This window comes from Hyalella azteca, unplaced genomic scaffold (genome assembly GCF_000764305.2).
Source record: "Hyalella azteca isolate HAZT.00-mixed unplaced genomic scaffold, Hazt_2.0.2 contig2461, whole genome shotgun sequence".
Lineage (NCBI taxonomy): Eukaryota > Metazoa > Arthropoda > Malacostraca > Amphipoda > Hyalellidae > Hyalella > Hyalella azteca.
The window spans coordinates 1-20987 of NW_025932734.1; the positions used below are offsets into that span (position 1 = coordinate 1).

General features: G+C 37.5%; 1 protein-coding gene across 1 annotated transcript; it reads left to right on the forward strand.

The window, feature by feature from the left end:
* The first annotated feature begins 10767 nt into the window (after positions 1-10767).
* On the forward strand, positions 10768-20571 carry LOC108674584 (26S proteasome regulatory subunit 6A-B). The gene is made up of 8 exons (XM_018162548.2): positions 10768-10882; positions 11613-11816; positions 13138-13367; positions 14854-14987; positions 16037-16264; positions 17445-17551; positions 18611-18838; positions 20114-20571. The coding sequence occupies exons 1-8, from the start codon at positions 10841-10843 to the stop codon at positions 20222-20224; spliced, it is 1284 nt and encodes a 427-aa protein (XP_018018037.1). The 5' UTR covers positions 10768-10840; the 3' UTR covers positions 20225-20571.
* The last annotated feature ends 416 nt before the right edge of the window (positions 20572-20987 follow it).

Sequence of the window (20987 nt, forward strand, 5' to 3'; positions counted from 1 at the left end):
AGCTGCTCTTTTTAATCATATTACGCAGATTTGGCCTACCGGGCAATTGACTTCCAAAAGAGGCTGGTAAATAGAAGCAAAACACCCTACGTGGCCGACTTGCTCCTGATTCACCCCTAAGCCGAATATAGTTCCTCTAAAACGACCTTAATCGGCACGAAAATTTTGACAGGGTACGGCCTATACAACATTGCTGGTAAGGACATCCACTACAATACATTTTTTCTTGGCGTTATGGCCTTAATAACTTGGACTGCATCTTATTATTTCTCTTTTTCACTTCTCCTCATTGTTTCTCTATTTTCCTTGGGTTTTTTTTTTAATTGCATATGCAGGATCTACCCGACCTCAGCTCACAATTTCGGTGTTCACAAGAAAAAACTCTTCCGCTAGATTTGACTCCAAAAGATCTTGAAATAATAATTAGTCAGTTGTCAAGAAATTCAACCTTGTTAATACTAATTATTTTCTTTATTTCATTCAAATTTTCAAGCTTCCCAAAAGTTGACCATCGAAGTAATTATTGTCGTTTGCTACGTTGAAATTTTGCCATCGTGAAAATCGATTTCGACTGGAAATAAGAGCTACGTGCGGTAAACTAGCTAAGAAAACGCGCTTCACTCGAAAATTTAGAGCTCACAAATAAATATTGGGCTACAAAAATATCTAACATAAAATAGGTTCTACAATCTAGAAATTTGCAAACAAATGAAATCTTACAACGACACTAACTAGTAAGCTAGTGATAGGAAAATATGATCACAACTAGCGAGTTGGTGAGTAGGCCGCGTTTTTGTCCGAGACGTTCTATTGCGCTAGATAGCCTTTGGTTTTTTATGCATTCAAAACCTCGACGGGTTCCCATCCCTCTTCCTCAGCCCCAAACACCCCCAATCACCTATAGTCAACCCAATTATGCGCGATGCACCTTTTCCATCTCCTACTGTCTTTTCAATTTCTCCTTCTTCTTTCTGGCCACTCTGCGCCATCTCTTGTTCTTTTCCACTCTTTTTTTGTTGCACCACAACAAAAAATGCCTTTGGTTTGCGCGTTGGCTTACCAAGGACTCTTTCATTTATTTTATTAGAGCCTGTAAGATAGGCCCTCCCCCACGGCAGCGTCATCGGCAATCATATGCTTCTTATTAGCAGCGTCCTTCAACTCATTCAGCCTAGCTGAGGAATTGGAATTGGGTGCGTGCTGACCTCCGGTCATGACCTTCAGATCGGTCACGTTGCATAAAAAATCTTTTACCAGCGTAAAAAAATTGAAAGTTCACGTCGCACTCGGCATTTAATAGAAAGTTCAATTAATAAGTATTCACTACAATCCTAAATGACTAAACATTCAGTTATCCGTGTCAACATCTTAGAAAAAAGAACAATGTTACGTGAAATCGCATGAAATCAAGAAACAATCTGAAGTCAATTGACTCCATGTCAAGAAATGTGTCATAGCCATGTTAAATGATGCTAATAAAGGACAACTCGATCTTCCGACGTCAATGGCAATACACCTGCCTATGGTTCGACACTATTATCATGCAAAATTTTGGAGTCAACCTATTACTCGCCATGCCGTCACATACGCCTCTTATTCTACGCTATAATCTTGCGATAATTTGAAGTCAACCCATTAACCAACATGACGATTCAGGCTCTTTTTATTTAACGCTATAGTTCCTCGGAAATTGTTAGTCAGCTCATAAGTCCATCTCTTCTTAATGGATCTGTCTGATTCCAGATCATAAATATTTATTTTTTGCCACTTCGTTGGAGGAGAAATTATTTCATTTTTTTGTTTTCTAAACTTTTTTCGATGCTATACCTACTGCTTTGCCGGAAGATCCTCTACGAACGATTGAAAAAACTAGAGACCCAGATGGATTCCCAGATTTAATCATCATGGGACCGATTCGACACTTCAGCAATCCGTATTAACAAAAAAGTTATTAATGTAAAAATCTGAAAAAAATTCTCTCCGCCAGATACTGATATTATCTACTTATATTTCAAATTTGAATAAAATCCGTTCATAATTGACGGAGTTATGAGTGCCAGAGTTAAAAATTAAGTTAGGTTTTGCATTCGAGCTCGCAGGCGAGTTCGCAGGCGAGTTCGCTGAAGTGTCGAATCGGTGTTCTCCTCTACTGGTATTAAAAGTCAAACCTTTTAAAAAGTAAACTAAACCTTTTAAAAAGTAAACTAAACCTTTTAAAAAGTAAAAATTAAAGTAAAAGTAAAAACAACTGTCTATTGTTTTCACAATAGACAGTTGTTCAAGTTATTGAGTCAACGTTTTTACGGTATTTTGTGCGACATTTTTTGGCCGCTTAAATTTATAAATTCGCCTTCGAAATAGGCGACGAGTATCTGTATACTGATTTCAATGAATTCACGAGACAATTTATCGTTCGTAAGAATTCTGACGGTTATTAAAAGTTAATCATCTGTATTTGTCAATAAATTAGATTGTTTATTGATAGAAATCCAGAAGATATCATAAAAAAACATGTCGTCTAGGGTATTTTTTATGCCTTAGGTAGAAACATTCTGCTGAGTTCTGGTCATGTCATGCTTCGCGGAGATTTCGTCTGGAGTGATTGCACTCGTTTGCGTTGTTGTTGATAACTCGAAGTAATGAAGAATCGTCAGGTTCGGACGAAATTAACCTCTAGAATATTGTTCTTCATATGGTATCGAAATATTGCTTCTTGAATTTTGGTGGTAAAAATTACGGTATTATTGCAGATTAACTACATCCAAAAAAAAGGGTGTTTTTTTTTTAATTATATGTTTTTTGGGGTGTAGATTACGAATCTGAAATCCATTTTTGGCGGTCGGCATCGGAAAACCGATTTTTTGCAATAATACCGATCACACGTAGCGCGTAACTTACGTTACCCACTCACCTTTATTTACTAACATGGGGGTTACGTAACTTACGTTACCCACTCACCTTTATATAAAGGGTCGGATTGTTCATCGAAATTTTACAAAAAGCTCTTAGGTTGGGTTAAGTCAGCCAAGTTCCTTTTTTTAGATAGCATTTTGATCTNACTCTGAATTGCGTGTTTAGTGTGCATGATGAAAAACTCTGCCTAATGATTACTTAATGAAGTTTAGTTCATTGCGGTCAACTTAAGAGACAAATTTTCAACTAACTAATACTTTTTTATAAGTCTAATTTTAATTGTTGAGTGATAGGTGCAGGTTTACAACTTCCAAGTGATTAGGTACTTTATAGAAACTGAGCAAGTTAGCGTGCGTGTTTTAAGCCTTTAAGAAGTTCATTTTTTGCCTCAAATAACGATGTTGGATAGAAGAAGTGGTCTTGGTGGATCGAAATAATATATGAACCTCTGAAATTAGAATTCCATCCTGTACGTAACCCCCATGTTAGTAAATAAAGGTGAGTGGGTAACGTAAGTTACGTAACCCCCATGTTAGTAAATAAAGGTGAGTGGGTAACGTAAGTTACGTAACCCCCATGTTAGTAAGTCGCGAAAAAAATCGGTTTTCCGATGCCGACCGCCAAAAATGGATTTCAGATTCGTAATCTACACCCCAAAAAACATATAATTAAAAAAAAACACCCTATTTTTTGGATGTAGTTAATCTGCAATAATACCAAAATTACTACTTTGTTTCTGGTTTTTGTCATCTTTTTTGTTTCACAACTGTAAAGCCACGAAGTCATAAGTGCAACTGTGCAAGCGATTCATCCAGTGAACGATTCCAAAACACAAGTGAATAAATGCACATAGTCAATAGTTATTACTATTTATAATTTTGTACCGTACTATGAATAAAACTGTTGTTGATTGATGGTGAATTTTATTTAGCAGACGCAGGGCTGAGGCTCTGAGCTGCTGAGGGGCATTTCGTAGCTCTCAATCTAAGTCTTTCCTAATATTATTAAAACTTCTGTTGCTCACTTTGTAGAAGAAAGTCAAGAAACTATTAAAGATAAATTAGAGAGAAGTGTCAAACTCAAACAGAGACTTTTTTAAACTCTTCTTTTAGTATTTTAGTTCATTGTTAAGTTCTGTAAGACTGTAGGCTAACTGCTAAGTAGGTGTAGCTAGGTACTAAATAGTAAATAGATCAATGAAGTAATACATGGTATTCATGGATAGGCTACTGGCCTACTGCTACCAGCATTTTAATACCTGAGGATATTGGTTTAAATCTTGAGTAGATGAGAATAAATAAGATTAAAAATGAACTGATTCTAAAAATCTGCAGTTTGACATTATTGAAAAAATTTAAATTATTTAAAACTGGGTGAATTCCTGTGAATAAGTTTGAGGATTTTCATCATTGTATCAATCTCAATTTGCAAGTGTATTTAGATCAATATTAATATATCTACATCTACTCAGAGTAGATGGTGGCAATCGTGGGCTAGGCGTGCATGGTGGCAGGGAATTATTGTGAATTGTGATTACTTATGCGTTTGCAAGAGCATCGCCCGGTCCGGCTCAGGGGGGGGGTAGGAAGGGAATAACGAAAGTCTCATTTACGACTGGACTAACCCATTGAGCAACATTTTCTCAGTTATGGTCTCATAAAGCTGCATGCATTCAAATTCAAATTAGGTCCACCCACACCCTACGGCCAGTGTAGCTGACTAGCTGTAGCTGTCAGCTCGCTCAGAAGTGTGAAAGCTTTTGCCGGTGAAGGTGTGTTATACGATCGGTCCATAAAGAAGTGTTGATCGGTTCAAAATGACATAAGAACAGGTTCTTTTGAATAACCTATGGATTGGCACCATGTGGGCGTGGCATTCCAAATGCCTTCTAAATGAACAAGGACCTATGTAATTGGGGAGTGCAGTTACTGCAGTGGAAAAAAAGAGAAGTTGGCTTGCTCCAAGGAGAGCGGGATGACCATGCAGCCTGATGCAGGAGTGCACTCCAGTATCAGCGGGCCTGCAGCAATGAGCAATGGCAGCATGCTTATCCTGCTACAATAAGAGTGGGATGCAGTGTGGAATTCTGGATTGGTAATAAATTCTCATTTTTATATAGAAAATGGATAAAAAATCCTACCACGTTAAAGTGTAAAAAGTGAGATTTTGGAAAAGAACCTCTGCTAGCTAAGGCTGTAGCAAAAAAAAATATTTGCCGTATTAACAAATTTTACTTACATAAAAGCTGCGCACAGGTGCTGGATTGAGATTGTGATTGACAGAATTTTTTGTACCTCATTAAAAAAAAAGTGGCCATTTCTGCAGGACAGGTCAATAAGGGACACACCTAAAAACGCATGTACAGCTGAACCTCAATTGGCAAAGGCTCCAAATAACAAGAAAAAATCAATTAACAACAAAAGTTTTTTTATTACATTTACCTTACTTGGCAAAAAAATTTCATTTAACAAAGAATTAATGCATCATCGGTCATCACAAAGTTGTGCATAGAATGTCATAGATAGAATTGTGCACTGCGCATCATAGAATGAAAAGTAATTGACCTAAACTATGATTTATTTCTCCAAAAAATATGATGGTTATCACTAAAACATTACTTTCTGTTTTGGTATGTTTTTAAGATATTTTTTTCATAGTGTATTCACTTAACCCAACTAAAATGGTTTGAAATTACAAGCCGTCTTGTAAGCTTACAGATACAGAAAAAATGCTATATGGCTGCTGATATGAAGCTGGCAGTGGACAAGGTTGTTGAAATGCTAATGGCATGCTCATGGATGCGGTAATATCATATCTATAATACGGTAATGAATGGATATGGTAATCTATGCATAAGGAAAAAGCAAGTAAAAATTGCAGAAAATGTCATTTATTCTACATCTACATCATGTAAAAAGAAAGAGAAAGACTTTAGAGTACTGTTAGTAATGGATGAGTACACTCTGCATGCTTCAAACGTTTTAAATTAAGTTTTATTGTGAGTGTTTGGATTACACGTTCTCAGGTGTAATTCAGGATGCTTTTATTTGTGTCTGGCACCTTAACAATAGCATATGAAATTTTTTCTTGGATCCCATATGATAGCCCTCACAAAGAGCTTTAAAATGAGCTCAAACTTGTTTATGAAATGTTTCATGGTAACAAGTTGTTAAGAAAAAATGCTCAATACCATCCCCTGTTACCCCATTGGACAGTAACTTAACACCACACATTATCACATAAAATAACATAACTAAGCACCTAACCCAACACATTGTAGCACAACATACCATAACACAACAAAACATAACACAATAATTAAAACATAACACATGATATAACGCTATACATCATAACATAACATAGAACAACACAAATTGTGTTGAACAACACATAACACAACTCAACATATCATAACAGAACACATTACAACTTATCCTAATAAAACACATTACAAGACATCATAACTCAAATTAACACATTATAGCACATCATAATGTAACACCACATATTATTACACAACCTAACATAACACAACACATTGAAATGCAACATAACACATGATAATATAACCAGATGCATTATAACACAACTTGATATATCGGATCACATTATACCTTAATGTAATAGAATACATCCTACCATAACAAAACAAATTATAACACAGCCTAACACAGGACAACAGAAGATAATATAATGTAACATATTATGTTACATTACAATATGTTGGTTTATATTATGATGTGTTATGTTGTTATACTGTGCCATCTTATGATGTGTTATGATTTTTTATGTTATGAGTGTTATAATGTGTTGTGTAGTAACATGTATTATAATAGTTTATATGTTGTGCTATGTTATGATGTGTTACAATGTGTTTGTTATGTTATGCTGTGTCACAATGTCTTGTGCTATGTTATGCCATGTCATAATTTTTTGTTGCGTCATATTGTGTGATATGTTGAGTTATGTTATATTGTGTTACAATGCTGTGTTATTTATTTTATGCTAAAATTTTGTATTATTATGTGTTATGTTATGATGGGTTGTGTAATGTTGTCATGCATGGTGTTATAATGGATTACAGTGTGTTGTGTTATGTTCTGTTATATTGTTATATAATGTGTTTTGTTATGTTATTTTGTATTACAATGTGTTGAATAATGTATAATATAACATTACATATTGTAACACAAGATAACAACCAGACCTCGCACTATAAACATGACATAATGCAACAAAACACATTATAATTCATTAAGATGCATTTGAACAGATTTGAACGCATTAGAACATGCTAGGGCGCATTAGAACACATTAGAACAAATTAGAAAATATTAGAGCATATTTTAACTTACTACACCGCCCTAGAACGCAACAGAAACTATTAGAATGCATTAGACCACAATAAAACCATTAGAATTCATTAAAACACATAAGAATGCACATATAAAATCAGGGTTCATATCATGATGGACTACCGTCAACCGCGGCTACTCGGGACTGTTTTGAGCGTTTTTTTGTTAATAACTGTTGATAACTTTTTACGATGAAACATTTCATAAACAAGTTTAGGCTCATTTTTTTTATAGCTTTTTGCGAGGGCTATCGAATGGCATTGTCAAAAAATTCCATATGCTATTTGTAAGGTGCCAGAAGCAAAAAAAAGTGTCCCAGAGTAGCCCCATTGAATGGGGCTACTTGGGACACTTGGAATAAAACTTCATTTTAAAACATTTGAAGCATGCAGAGCGTACTCATCCATTACTAACAGTACTCTAAAGTCATCCTCTTTCATTGTAGATGATGTAGAGGTAGAATAAATGACATTTTCTGTGATTTTTACTTGTTTTTCCTTTATTGATATGATATTACCATATACATTAATTACCGTATTATTGATGCGATATTACCGTATCCATGAACATGCCATTGAGCATTTACAACAACCTTGTCCACTGCAAGCTTCATATCAGCAGCCATATAGTATTTTTTCTGTATCTGTAAGCTTACAGGACGGCTTGTAATTTCACACCATTTTAATTACGTTAAGTGAATTTACTATAAAGAAAAAAGATCGTGAAAAACATATCTGAAACAGAAAGGAATGTTTTAGTGACAACCATCATATGTTTTGGAGAAATAAATCATAGTTTAGGTCAATTACTTTTCATTCTATGATGCCTGGTGCACAATTCTATATGTATGACATTCCATGCACAATTTTGTGATGCCCGATGATGCACTAATTTTTTGATAAGTGAAAGTTTTTTGCTGAGCAAGGTAAATGTAATAAATATTCTTTGTTTTTAATCAATTTTTTTCTTAACTGGAGCCTTTGCTATCTGATGTTCTACTGTAGATGCGTTTTTGGGGGTGTCCCGAATAGCCCCGCCGTGTGGAAATGGCCGCCATTTTTTTTTTTTTTTTGAATGAGATAGGACAATTCCGTCAATTACATTTTCAAGCCAACACCTGGGTGCATCTTTTATGTAAGTAAAATTTTTTAATATGGCAAATATTTTTTTTGCTACAGACCTTAGCAGAAGTAACTTTTCAAAATAGCATTTTTCACCATTTTTTTCAGGAATTTTTCAAAGCTAGTAAATGTAGTACATATTTTTCAACTTCCTTTATACTACATAGAAAAAATGTTGGCGTTTACACCACTATATTTAGTTTTGCAATATTCCAATTAGTTTTGCCACTATAACAGTTTTACGCCGTGTCGGAGGACTGTCCCGAGTAGCCCCTCCAGTCCCAAGTAGCCCCAGTTGATGGTATTAGTGTTTGCTGAATGCTAAATTCAGTAAACTGCTACAACTGAAGTGACTGTGTGTTGTTATTGACTTGAGAGCACAGGTTATGGTTTAGTATTGCCTATTTAGTGTAGTCTATGTCACAGTGGGGAAACAAGGAATTTTTGAGACACAGTTCACGTTTAATTGCCTGATCTAGTTCAAAATTTTGTTGAATATCCTATGGGAGTAAATGTCATTAGTACAATGCTGCTACAGAAAGGTCAATAAAAACTCTCTCTGTTTGCAACCAACCATTCAATACTTTAAGAGTGGATACATATTCATTCATAACCCTTCTTAAATTCCACACTGTAATGAAATTATTAGGCCTTACATCCAATAAATCATGCATGGCCTTTTAGTGTGAGATACCTGTATCTTTTCAAAATTTCAAGCCCTCTTGACATCATATTGATTTCATTATATCAATATGAAATTGCAGGTATTATCAAAATTACTAGATCAACTCTACATTATTATTAGGCCCTACATTCAATAAGTCATGCATGGCTTTTTAGTCTGAGATACCTGTATCTTTTCAAAATTTCAAGCCCTCTTGACATCATATTGATTTCATTATATCAATATGAAATTGCAGGTATTATCAAAATTGCTAGACCAACACTACATTCATTAGTTTCTGTCATCTCAATCAACGGTGAACCTCCATACATAGTGGAAGTCTATGAAGAGAGGTACTTATGTCGGTCCATCGCCGTGCGGCGGTCCGCGGTCTTAACCCTTCGCAAGGCCCCATGCCCTTGGCCCTTGGGAGACTGTGCCTAAGCAGAATAATATATTATTATTATCATAGTAAATATACCAAGTAATAAAGTAGTTCCTTGAATGGCCACTGCTGGCGCTAGGATCTGGATGTTGGTGCGCCATGTTTGTTTAGAATTCAAACAATTTGATATCTTACTGCACCACAAGTTAATATATTTAAATAATTAATAATGGAAAATATGTTGCTGGAACACTTTAAGAAACTGTGCCTAAACAGAATACAATATTATTATATAATTAGTCAAGATACTAAGTAATGAATATAGTTCATTTGCCTGCCGCTGCTAGCGCTGGCATCAGTAAGTGAACCTTCTATGAATAATTTTAATTCAACATGGAATTATGGAGATGCAACTTCTAATCTTCTATGATTAATTTGAATCATAAACATTTATGTAATACAAGAAATTAGCAATCAATAATTCAAGGTTATTTTGTAAGTTTTGTACCAACGGAAGACTATGTCTACATTAAATACGTATTGGCAACTTAAGCTAAAAAAAATGCACTGTAACTGTAATCAGCTGTGAGAGAAGATGCCAGAAAGCGCGATGGATTCAATTTAGTCGAATTTGATTTGAAATTGGTCTCAGTTCTTTCAGTGTAAAACCTATTAAAATTTTACATTTCTGTGTGGATTTTGATGCTGTTAGCATTGAAATACTTGACAGTATCTCTGATGCAAGAAATACTGGCTAAATACATTTTAATTTAGAAATTAACGTCAATCGAAAATTCGAAATTGCTGCTGATCAGGGCTATGTTGGTTTTTGCGAACCGATTGTTGCATCCAGTCGCTTATATTGAAAATAAAATGATTTAAGCAAGTATTTCTTGCATCAGAGATAATTCAAAGTTTGCTAATGTTAACAGCATGATAATACATGCAGAAACGTACATTTTTTTATAGATATTAAAAATTTAGGCTCTATGACTTGTATACTATGTCTATTACAGTCTATAGGATTTTGAATCGATGCATGCATTCAAATTCAAATTAGGTCCACCCACGCCCCACGGCCAGTGTAGCTGTCAGCTGACTCAGCTCACCTTTCTTCAGAAGTGTGAAAGCTTTTGCCAGTGAAGGTGTGTTTTACGATCGGTCCGTAAAGAAGCGTTGATCAGTTCAAAATGACATAAGAACAGGTTCTTTTGAATAACCTATGGATTGGCACCATGCCTCCATAGTCTATATCAAACATTTCCCACTGGTCATATTGATGGTTAATGACCATTTATGTAGAAGGGTTATTAGCTGTCAAGAGGAGTATGTTTTGCTATCAATGAGCTTATAATTTTGTACTTTTTTCAGATAGTGAATAATATTAAATAGAATCATTATGTCAACTTTGGAACAAGATCCCACCTTACAGGATGATGATGTAAGTTTTTAGCTTAAGCCATGTTATTATGAGACCCTATATATAAATTATATACCTACAAGTGTTAGTATTAGATGGCAGAATTAGCTTTTTTAAACAAGTCATTAACATGGAGTTTTAACTATGGTCATAAACTACCAGTTTAAATGATACCCAAGTGTATATATATTTGTATATAATAATAATGATGTAGGTATTATTCTGAAGCATTAATTTGAAATTGAATTGAATATGTTTTGATGTTTCAGAAATTTTTTAATTTCTGGAGTAGCTTCATGTTGAATGATATTTGCTAGTCATGGGAACTGTTTCCTACTTTCCAAAGAAAGTTTGGGTTTGACTTCTGAGATATAGTGAAAGCTTCCGCATACAACAAATTATTCAGGCTAATTAACTTTCAGTAATTGAAATAATTTTAGTTAGGTTCAGTTTAAAAAATGAATGTCAATCTGGTTGTAGACTGAAAATGTACCGTACCTATTTTACAGGGCAGGAAATAACTGGGTGTATGCACCAGTTTATTTTGGAGATTTTTTGTGCATTTAATTGCATTTTAAAAGTTTTGTGGTCCTCTAAGTTATAGCTGAAGTAGAGAAGAATAGCATTAACATATATATAAAAGACAGTTTTTAATTTTACTTCTTGTTTAATACCTCCTATTTCAATGCATAGTTTCTGGCTAAAGTGACTCTAAATATCAGAGCACCTATATTCATTTTTTGTCTCTCAGCCAGCCATGAGAGATGTCCTGACCGCATCGTCTGAGGATGTCTCATCCCGTACAAGGCTTCTGGAAAATGAAATCAGGATCATGCGACTTGAAGTCACTCGGATAACCCATGAGATTCACACACAAAAGGAGAAAATAAAAGAGAATGCAGAGAAAATAAAAGTTAACAAAACTTTACCGTACTTGGTGTCCAATGTTATAGAGGTAGGTATATGTATATATTGGATGAGGTGTGCTTTACAGGTGTAAATGAGAAATATTCAATGAGCTGTAATTGTGGCATGTGCAATGAGATACACTTGAAAAATGTATCTCATTCAAGATAAATGTATATGTATCAGTATAGATCCAAGATATATGTATATACCCTAGTATATTGAGTCATGCATTGGATGAACTAGTATAAAAATAGATATAGGTATTTGTCCTTTAATTTTTCTTGAGGAATAGACTGGATAATTAAGTTTCTTTGTTTAATGCAGAATTTCTGTTCACAATAGGTTTTTAGGCATTAATGAACAAATTCTTGGTTCCATTCAACCCAGAGCTCAACTCTGTACATTAATGTCAAGTTGAAATGTAGTGAGTTTGTAGAGGCACAGCAATATATAAGTAATACAGTTATGGCTGGAGCTCAGTGTTATAATTATGTAATACACTTGTTTCCAAACTTCAGTCAGTTGTACACAAATTTTTTATGAAGACTTTTAAATCATGAACTCTGAAGGGAACTTTGCCCTAACCTTGCAAGTGTTCAGTTGAATAGGCATGGTAAAACAACATTTTTTACTGAAATTTTAGAAGCAAATCTTAATGTCGCACCTCCTTTACTTCAAAAATTTGTCATTGGGCAAGTCAAATCCTCAAAATGAACATTTTTTGATAGAATAGAAATTAAAATATACAATGCCCAACATAGAAAGATGCGCATGGTGTGGGTATGAGAACTGCAACAAAGTATTGCATTCTCACATAACAGTGGAGCTCAATTCAAAGCTGAAAGCTTGTGAAAGTTGATTAAGAAGCTGCTGCAAAACCATAACCAATGTATGTGGCAAGTCAATCTTTCTGCTCTATTCTTATCATTCAAAGGACTTTTAGTCAGCATGATTTTGTCATTAACCCCAGAATTGGCACTTGTTTTGGTCTAAAATTGTTTGCCCCCAACTCATTATTTTATGGAAAATTTCTGTTTTATTTTTTTAAATGCCTTAAATTTAGCAACCTAAGAGTTGTGTGCCTGTGGCACCTTAGTTTTGTGACACAGAGAAGCTGGCAACTGATTTTCAGCTGGACTTGTCAATGCCACAAGCTTAACATGGAGTCTTGTCTGCAGTGACAATGTTGCCCTTTATGAAGCATCAAGAAATTTGTTTAATCATTAAAATAGCCATCTCTACTATTGATTACACAGCATGACTTGTTCTTTTTTCTCTATTGACTGCTAGTTGAATTGCTTTATATTTCAAGTAAGGTGTTTTGGAATGTGCAAGAATTTTTTAATGGATGAGAACTTTTTCTTTAGATATTGGATGTTGATCCCACTGAGTATGGCGAGGAAGATGGTGCCAATGTGGACCTGGACTCGCAACGTAAGGGCAAGTGTGCAGTCATTAAGACGTCTACACGACAAACTTATTTCCTGCCGGTCATTGGCCTGGTGGACGCTGAGCAGCTGAAGCCTGGTGATCTGGTGGGAGTTAATAAAGATTCATACCTCATCTTGGAGCCCCTGCCTGCTGAATATGACTCCAGGTAACTTGTGCTCTTTTAAAGTCAGTTATGATGTGCACATGGACAGTTGTATTTTATTTGTTACTGCTTTGGAATTGAGTTATTTATTTGATGATTGTTTGCTCCATTTTGAAAATCAATTGTGGAGTAAAATATTCCATTATTATTGCAATTAGTTTTATTCTTTTGAGTTATTTTCCAAATTTCTGAGTCTAAATTTATAAGCTTGCCATTTTAGCTTAGTTGCTAGTTTAGAACATTACCAATTTTGATATTATTATTCCAAACCAGTAGCCCACTTATAAGGTAATTGGTTAGTTATCTCATTTTTTTATCATTCAAGCAGAGTAAGGGAAATTATGTGCTTGTGATAGGTAAGAATCTTGGGTGCACATGTGAAAACAAGCTCATTATATGTATATATATCAGACACAGAAATGTAATGCATGATGTGATCTACCTTAGTCCAGTAATGCCCACAGAGATTGAGAAATGAGTATTTTAACCCTTTACGCCCTGAATTTCTGGGATGAAAATCGTAAAATTCACTTTTTCGGTTTTAAGTCTCACTTCAAAGCTGATATTCTGACCTATCCAACGGTACCAAAATCGTCTCTGTACGTTGATTTATGCCTTGACGACAGTTCGTGAAAGGGTTAGGGGTGGGGGAGTTCTTTAACATTTAATATGGGCGAAAATTACTGGTATTATAGTTTTGAAAATATTTTGAAAAAAGGGGAGGGGAAATTCAAAAGGGGGGGGGGAGAAACCAATTTTTTTCGAAAAATGCCCACCCCACCCACAAAAATTAGAATTTTGAAAAACAGCAAGGACCAATCGATAGATATGGTCCTTGCGCATCGAATGATATGCGTCTCGATGTTGTAGCTCAAAAATCATAGGAGGTGATAGATTTCTACAGTACCCCCATTTTGTCAGTTTTCTAAGAATTTCACGTTTCCTTTCAATTTTTTGGAAAAATTCACACGAACAAAAATGTCTTAGATTTATCTTTTACATATGTGTACCAAGTTTCAAAGTTATCTGTCTGTAATTAACTGAAATAGAATTTCCATAAGAAATTGGACATTGCCATTGGAAATTGGAAATTTTATTTCGGTTACTTACCAACAGATAACTTTGAAACTTGGTACACATGTGTAAAAAATAAATCTAAGACTTTTTTTATTCATGTGAATTTTTCGAAAAAATGACAGAAAACGTGAAATTGTTGGAAAACCGATGTTTTTTTCTGTGTGACGAATTCGTCACGCCAGGGCGTAAAGGGTTAATTTCTGCTCGCAATGAACCCTGCTGTGAAAATTCCAACCACCTTTCTCCTATTATTATAGGTACTCTATAAAACAAAACATATATCTGTATAAAATTGCTTTCAACATAATGTAGTCAAAATATTTTTAAATGAATTTGCAACTGCCTCATGGCTCAGCAAATAAAGAAATTATGTTAAAAGCAAGGTGCTAAATACGAGTGATGATGTTTGCAGAGTGAAGGCAATGGAGGTGGACGAGCGTCCCACGGAGCAGTACAGCGACATTGGGGGGCTGGACAAGCAGATCCAGGAGCTCATCGAGGCCGTCGTGCTGCCTGTCACTCACAAGGAGAGATTTGAGAACCTGGGTCAGTTGGGGGCAGTAATTTGAGAACCTGGGTCAGTTGAGTGCAGTAGTTCAAGAACCTGGGTCAGTTGAGGGCAGTAATTTGAGAACCTAGGGCAGTTGAGGGCAATAGTTTGAGAACCTGTGTCATTTGAGGGCAATAGTTTGAGAACATGGGTCAGTTGAGGGCAGTAATTTGAGAACCTAGGGCAGTTGAGGGCAATAGTTTGAGAACCTGTGTCAGTTGAGGGCAATAGTTTGAGAACCTGGGTCAGTTGAGTGCAGTAGTTTGAGAACCTGGGTCAGTTGAGTGCAGTAGTTTGAGAACTTGGGTCAGTTGAGTGCAGTAGTTTGAGAACCTGGTTCAGTTGAGTGCAGTAGTTTGAGAACCTGGGTCAGTTGAGTGCAGTAGTTTGAGAACCTGGGTCAGTTGAGTGCAGTAGTTTGAGAACCCGGGTCAGTTGAGTGCAGTAGTTTGAGAATCTGGGTCAGTGTAGTCCTCAGTTTGTTTCAGGAACTCTAGCTTGATACCCTTTGATACTACTAGCACAAGTGCCAGCCAACATGATGCTGCACACCAGCCTTACTTACGATTTATAGTCAAATAGCAAACCTCTCAAAACTGAGCTCTTAACGTCACATGTTTATGCGTGCGACGTGGTGGTGCAGTGGTGAGAGACTCAGTCTCTCGCACCCAGCTCCCGGGTTTGAGTCCCACTGAGGACAAGTTCTACCGGGAAGCTCAGCTCATGGTCAACTCAGCCATTCATCCAACTCTGGTTGATAAATGAGTACCTGGCTTGTCCAGGGTGTTGTGTAATGCAATAAAATGGTTCTGGCGGGTCAACGAGCCAGTGATGGTCATAGAACTACCAGTGGCATTAAGTGCCTGGAAAAACTGACTTATAACCCACTCTCCCTAGTCGCCACTACCAGGATGGGCAATTACAACACATGCATGCGACGTACCAACCACTAATGTTTAGGTTTGAATATCGTTTGTCGCTGCTTGAAATTTAATATAAGCCGCAGTTCATTATTCCTGATAAAATCATTGTATTTGCTTTGCAGGCATTCAGCCGCCCAAAGGCGTCTTGTTGTACGGAGCGCCGGGGACGGGCAAGACTCTTCTGGCGCGCGCCTGCGCCGCGCAGACCAAGTCCACATTCCTGAAGCTGGCGGGGCCACAACTCGTGCAGATGTTCATTGGTGACGGCGCCAAGCTCGTGCGCGACGCCTTCGCACTTGCCAAGGAGAAAGCGCCTGCCATCATCTTCATTGATGAGCTCGACGCCATTGGTGGGTACAGCCTTGAGGTGAAGGAAGGCGCCTGCCATCATCTTCATTGATGAGCTCGACGCCATTGGTGGGTACAGTCTTGATGTGAAGGAAGGCGCCTGCCATCATCTTTATTGATGAGCTCGACGCCATTGGTGGGTACAGTCATGGGGTGAAGGAAGGCGCCTGCCATCATCTTCATTGATGAGCTCGACGCCATTGGTGGGTACAGTCTTGAGGTGAAGGAAGGCGCCTGCCATCATGCTCGACGCCATTGGTGGGTACAGTCTTGAGGTAGGAGCAGGAAAGCAGAACAAGATAAGTTAACTTTAATTTTTTAGCTAATTACATCAAGCTACAGTAATTTTTATCATATTATCGGAATTAGTTGACTAATGAAGGGAGGGTTATCTATGAGAGTTTGTAGTAACTATGTATGTACGTGTCATGTTATTAATGTAAAATAGCAAGTTCTTAATCTTCGCTGTAAGGCCTCTGTTCTCGCCTTAGATTTGATTTATCTTTGTGGTTTTCATTTTGTTTCAATTATTTTGTATTTTTTCGGTTGTTTATTTTCTTGTAAGCTTGGAATTAACAGTACCTACTTCTCTGTTCTCTGCAATTCCATGCAAAGAGAAGAAAAATACGATAATTGGAACTTGCAGTATTAAAATATTTGAATGTTTTTGTTATTATCGAAAATATTTTCCACTGCACTCATCTCTCTGATGATTAACAGCACAGGCAGAAATTTGACGATGTTCCGAATTTTGTACAAAGAAAACTATGATTTTATACTTGGGTCAGTTTTTTTTCATTATGTGCCAAGATTCGGTCACCAGATTCACTGAGGGAATATCTCCATCTGATTATTTACAAAATTATTTGTTATATATACTAGTCATGTTACTTCTCTCGTTTATTCATTGACTGCCTGATACGCCTGATGTTATTTCTACACATCGTCGCAATGCTGTCACCATGTAATGGGAACATGGCATGAATCTTGAGGTCAAGAAACGTCAAGATTCTCTTCATGGTTTAGGTCCTGTGTTATATACCTATGTCCTATTTTGATATCTGTATCATTTTTTTCTTTCATCCTCTATTTGCCATGATGAATTTTCTTCAGATTGCCGAGAGCCCTAAAGTTACGAAACGCAAAGTATTTACTAAATTTCAACTGGCATGTATATTTCAGGCACAAAGCGCTTTGATAGCGAGAAGGCGGGTGATCGCGAGGTGCAGCGAACGATGCTGGAGCTGCTCAACCAACTTGATGGCTTCTCCTCCACTTCTGATATTAAAGTGAGCCTGGAACTCTGGTTTGTGATGGAATGACCGCGCTTCCGGCTTACCTTACCAGGCGTCTTTCTCTCTAATGACGGGGCCTCTAGTTACCAGGCGTCTTTTTCTCCAACGACAGGGCCTCTAGTTACCGGGCGTCTTTTTCTAGGCGTCTTTTTCTCTAATGACAGGGCCTCTAGTTACCGGGCGTCTTTTTCTCTAATGACAGGCCTCTAGTTACCAGGCTTCTTTTTCTCTAATGACGGGGCCTCTAGTTACCAGGCAATACAGGTAAGGACAGCAGTAATGATGGTTATTCAGCAGTGATGATGGTTATTTTATCATTAGAAAATGGGTTCATTTATATTGCGCTTGAAACATCGCAAGGAAAGTTCCAACATTTGATACGTCTTCACACATATCTATACATCAATGTTCCATCTTCATTGAATGGGAAGAGCATGTTTGCTATTGATGCGGTGAAATTAACCACTAAAGAGGATAGTATGTAGTATAGAGGAGGATAGTAGTACGTTATGATGACACTAGTAGTCATCACAACATAATAAAACGTAATAGAATTTCATAGTAACCAAACAATTTTGTCCAGAGTGAATCTCCTAATATTCGCGTCAGCAGAGCTCACTGATCATCAAAACACCTTCTTTGATAAGTTTCTTATTACAAAATTGATGAAATTACCTACATATTCCTCCCACTAATTTATTGTCTGTATGTATATATTATTAAGATACAAGTTGTTCGGTGTAACTGGTGATAATAATATTCTGAGTAACTACCGTAGGTACGTCGAAGTATCCACTGGTCTCTTATGCAAGCAATGTTAATGAGTATCCAGGAATGTCATTATTACTTTTTTCCATCACAAATATATCACATAGGTATTTTGTCGCATGAAAACTTCGTGCATTGGCAATTAATGTTTGCACTGATATTTTCGAAGTTGCTAATCTATTATGTTTCATCATACTGCAACGGTAATTAATTCTTGCAAAGATATTGTGGAAGTTAATAATCGATTATTTTGCATCATAATGCATCGTTAACTAATGCTTGCAGGTGATAGCAGCGACCAACCGCGTAGACATCCTGGACCCCGCTCTGCTGCGGTCCGGTCGGCTGGACCGCAAGATCGAATTCCCGCACCCCAACGAAGAGGCCCGGGCCCGCATCATGCAGATACACTCGCGCAAGATGAACATCTCTTCTTGTGTCAACTTCGACGAGCTCGCCAGGTCTACGGACGACTTCAACGGCGCCCAGTGCAAGGCCGTCTGTGTTGAGGCCGTGAGTTCTGGAACAGTGGCGTGATGGTTGTGGCATGTTGGTTGTGGCATGATGGGTGTGGCGTGATGTCTGTGACGTGATGGTTGTGGCGTGATGGTTGTGGCATGATGGTTGTGGCGTGATGGTTGTGGCGTGATGGTTGTGGCGTGATGGTTGTGGCATGATGGTTGTGGCATGATGGAGATGGTTGTGGCGTGATGGTTGTGGCGTGAGGGTTGTGGCATGATGGTTGTGGCACGATGGTTGTGGCACGATGGTTGTGGCGTGATGGGTGTGGCATGATGGTTGTGGCATGATGGTTGTGGCATGATGGTTGTGGCGTGATGGGTGTAGCATGATGGGTGTGGCATGATGGTGTGGCATGATGGTTGTGGCGTGATGATTGTAGCATGATGGTTGTGGCGTGATGGTTGTGGCATGATGTCTGTGACGCGATGGTTGTTGCGTGATGGTTGGGGCATGACAGTCGTGGCATGACAGTCGTGGCCCGACAGTCGTGGCTTGACAGTCGTGGCCCGACAGTCGTGTGGCATCATGGCATGATTGATGTGGCATGACAGTCATGGCCTGTAGTGAGGCAAAACTTTTCAAGTGCTTTAACTCTTTCTTTGATCGCTTCAAATATTTCAGAGACTGCTTACAAATCGATATTTTATTAATCATTTTTATAACATAATCTCTAAGTGTTGCTCGTGTGCTTCGAGTAGAGATCGATAGAGCATATTAAATCATTTTTAATATTTCTTCTTGAAAATAAAGGTTTATGTTGCTGTATTCTGTAGCTCACGTGGATGACATTTTTAATTCACGTTCTTTGAACTTATAATTTCATAACGTTGAGACTTGTTCCTAAGTTCACAGAGGCTTGAACGCTTGTGCGGTAATAAACTCTGTACCTGATCCCCATACAACATTATTAACCTGCACCTGCCCGCCTGCTTCCATGGACATTTATATCCTGTACCTCTACTTGACCACCTTATTCCTGATATAACCTACCCCTGCCCGCCTGCTTCCATGGACAGTTATATCCTGTACCTCTACTTGACCACCCTATTCCTGATATAACCTGCACCTTCCCGCCTGCTTCCATGGACATTTATATCCTGTACCTCTACTTGACCACCCTATTCCTGATATAACCTGCACCTTCCCGCCTGCTTCCATGGACAGTTATATCCTGTACCTCTACTTGTGTTCTTATTCCTGATATAACCTGCACCTTCCCAACTGGTCCTAAGGACTTTTGTAACCTGCACCTGCTCTCTCCCCCAGGGCATGATCGCACTCAGACGCCAGGCCCGCACGGTCACACACGAGGACTTCATGGACGCCATCATGGAGGTGCAGGCCAAGAAGAAGACCAACTTATATTACTACGCTTAACATCAACTTATATTACTATTCTTAAGATCTCCGCTCACCACGTCCAGGAATCTATTTAATACGAATCAAAGCTTCATTTTTACCCCAGGATAAATTAGAAATTCATTAAGCGATCTAATTGAAATAGCGGTGAAGATCATTGAACGAATTTGACTGTTCCTCTCATCATTGTAAGTTGATGTTATTTTCCCCAACCCAAAACTTATGGTCAAAAGGCATTTCTCGTAAACAACATTGATTTTGATGATTACTTTTTAGTCATGAATTCTTGTTACGATGTTACGTTCCTGGGATGACGATGCGTATGCAGCGCCTAATTTATATCAAAATAAACGCAATATGCCTCACTTGTCTTTTCTTATGCCTGTTATCGCTATACGTGTGGTGTCGAGAGCTGGAGGCAGGTTGGTTTTGTGCTCGCCTGGCCTTTAATACTACAATTGATACTCTATGTTCTGACTCTGGTTAGCTGCAAATAGCAGAACCGATTAGTATTGCAGCGCCCACTGGCTGGAAGTAGGCTGTTTTTGGATATGTCCAAAGTTTATGACATAATTTTGTATGTATATTTTTTGCACAATTTATTGTTTCTGGCACTGAATTATGTTCACTTATGAAGCATTCCAACTTATTTTTATATGTGAGTTATCTTCCATTATTGTCGTGCTATCACAACGAAGGCTTGTGTTAGGGATGCGATGCTCTAGTATAAGCTAATGAAGCCATGCATGTAACTTTACTTAGCTAATGAAGCCATGCATGT

What these genes read in the sequence shown, in the direction of transcription:
- LOC108674584 (XM_018162548.2), top strand. Translation starts at nt 10,841, where the DNA reads ATGTCAACTTTGGAACAAGATCCCACCTTACAGGATGATGAT. An exon ending in CCTGCTGAATATGACTCCAG is followed by an intron (nt 13,368 to 14,853) that starts GTAACTTGTGCT and finishes TGATGTTTGCAG; the next exon opens with AGTGAAGGCAATGGAGGTGG. An exon ending in AGGCCGTCTGTGTTGAGGCC is followed by an intron (nt 18,839 to 20,113) that starts GTGAGTTCTGGA and finishes TCTCTCCCCCAG; the next exon opens with GGCATGATCGCACTCAGACG.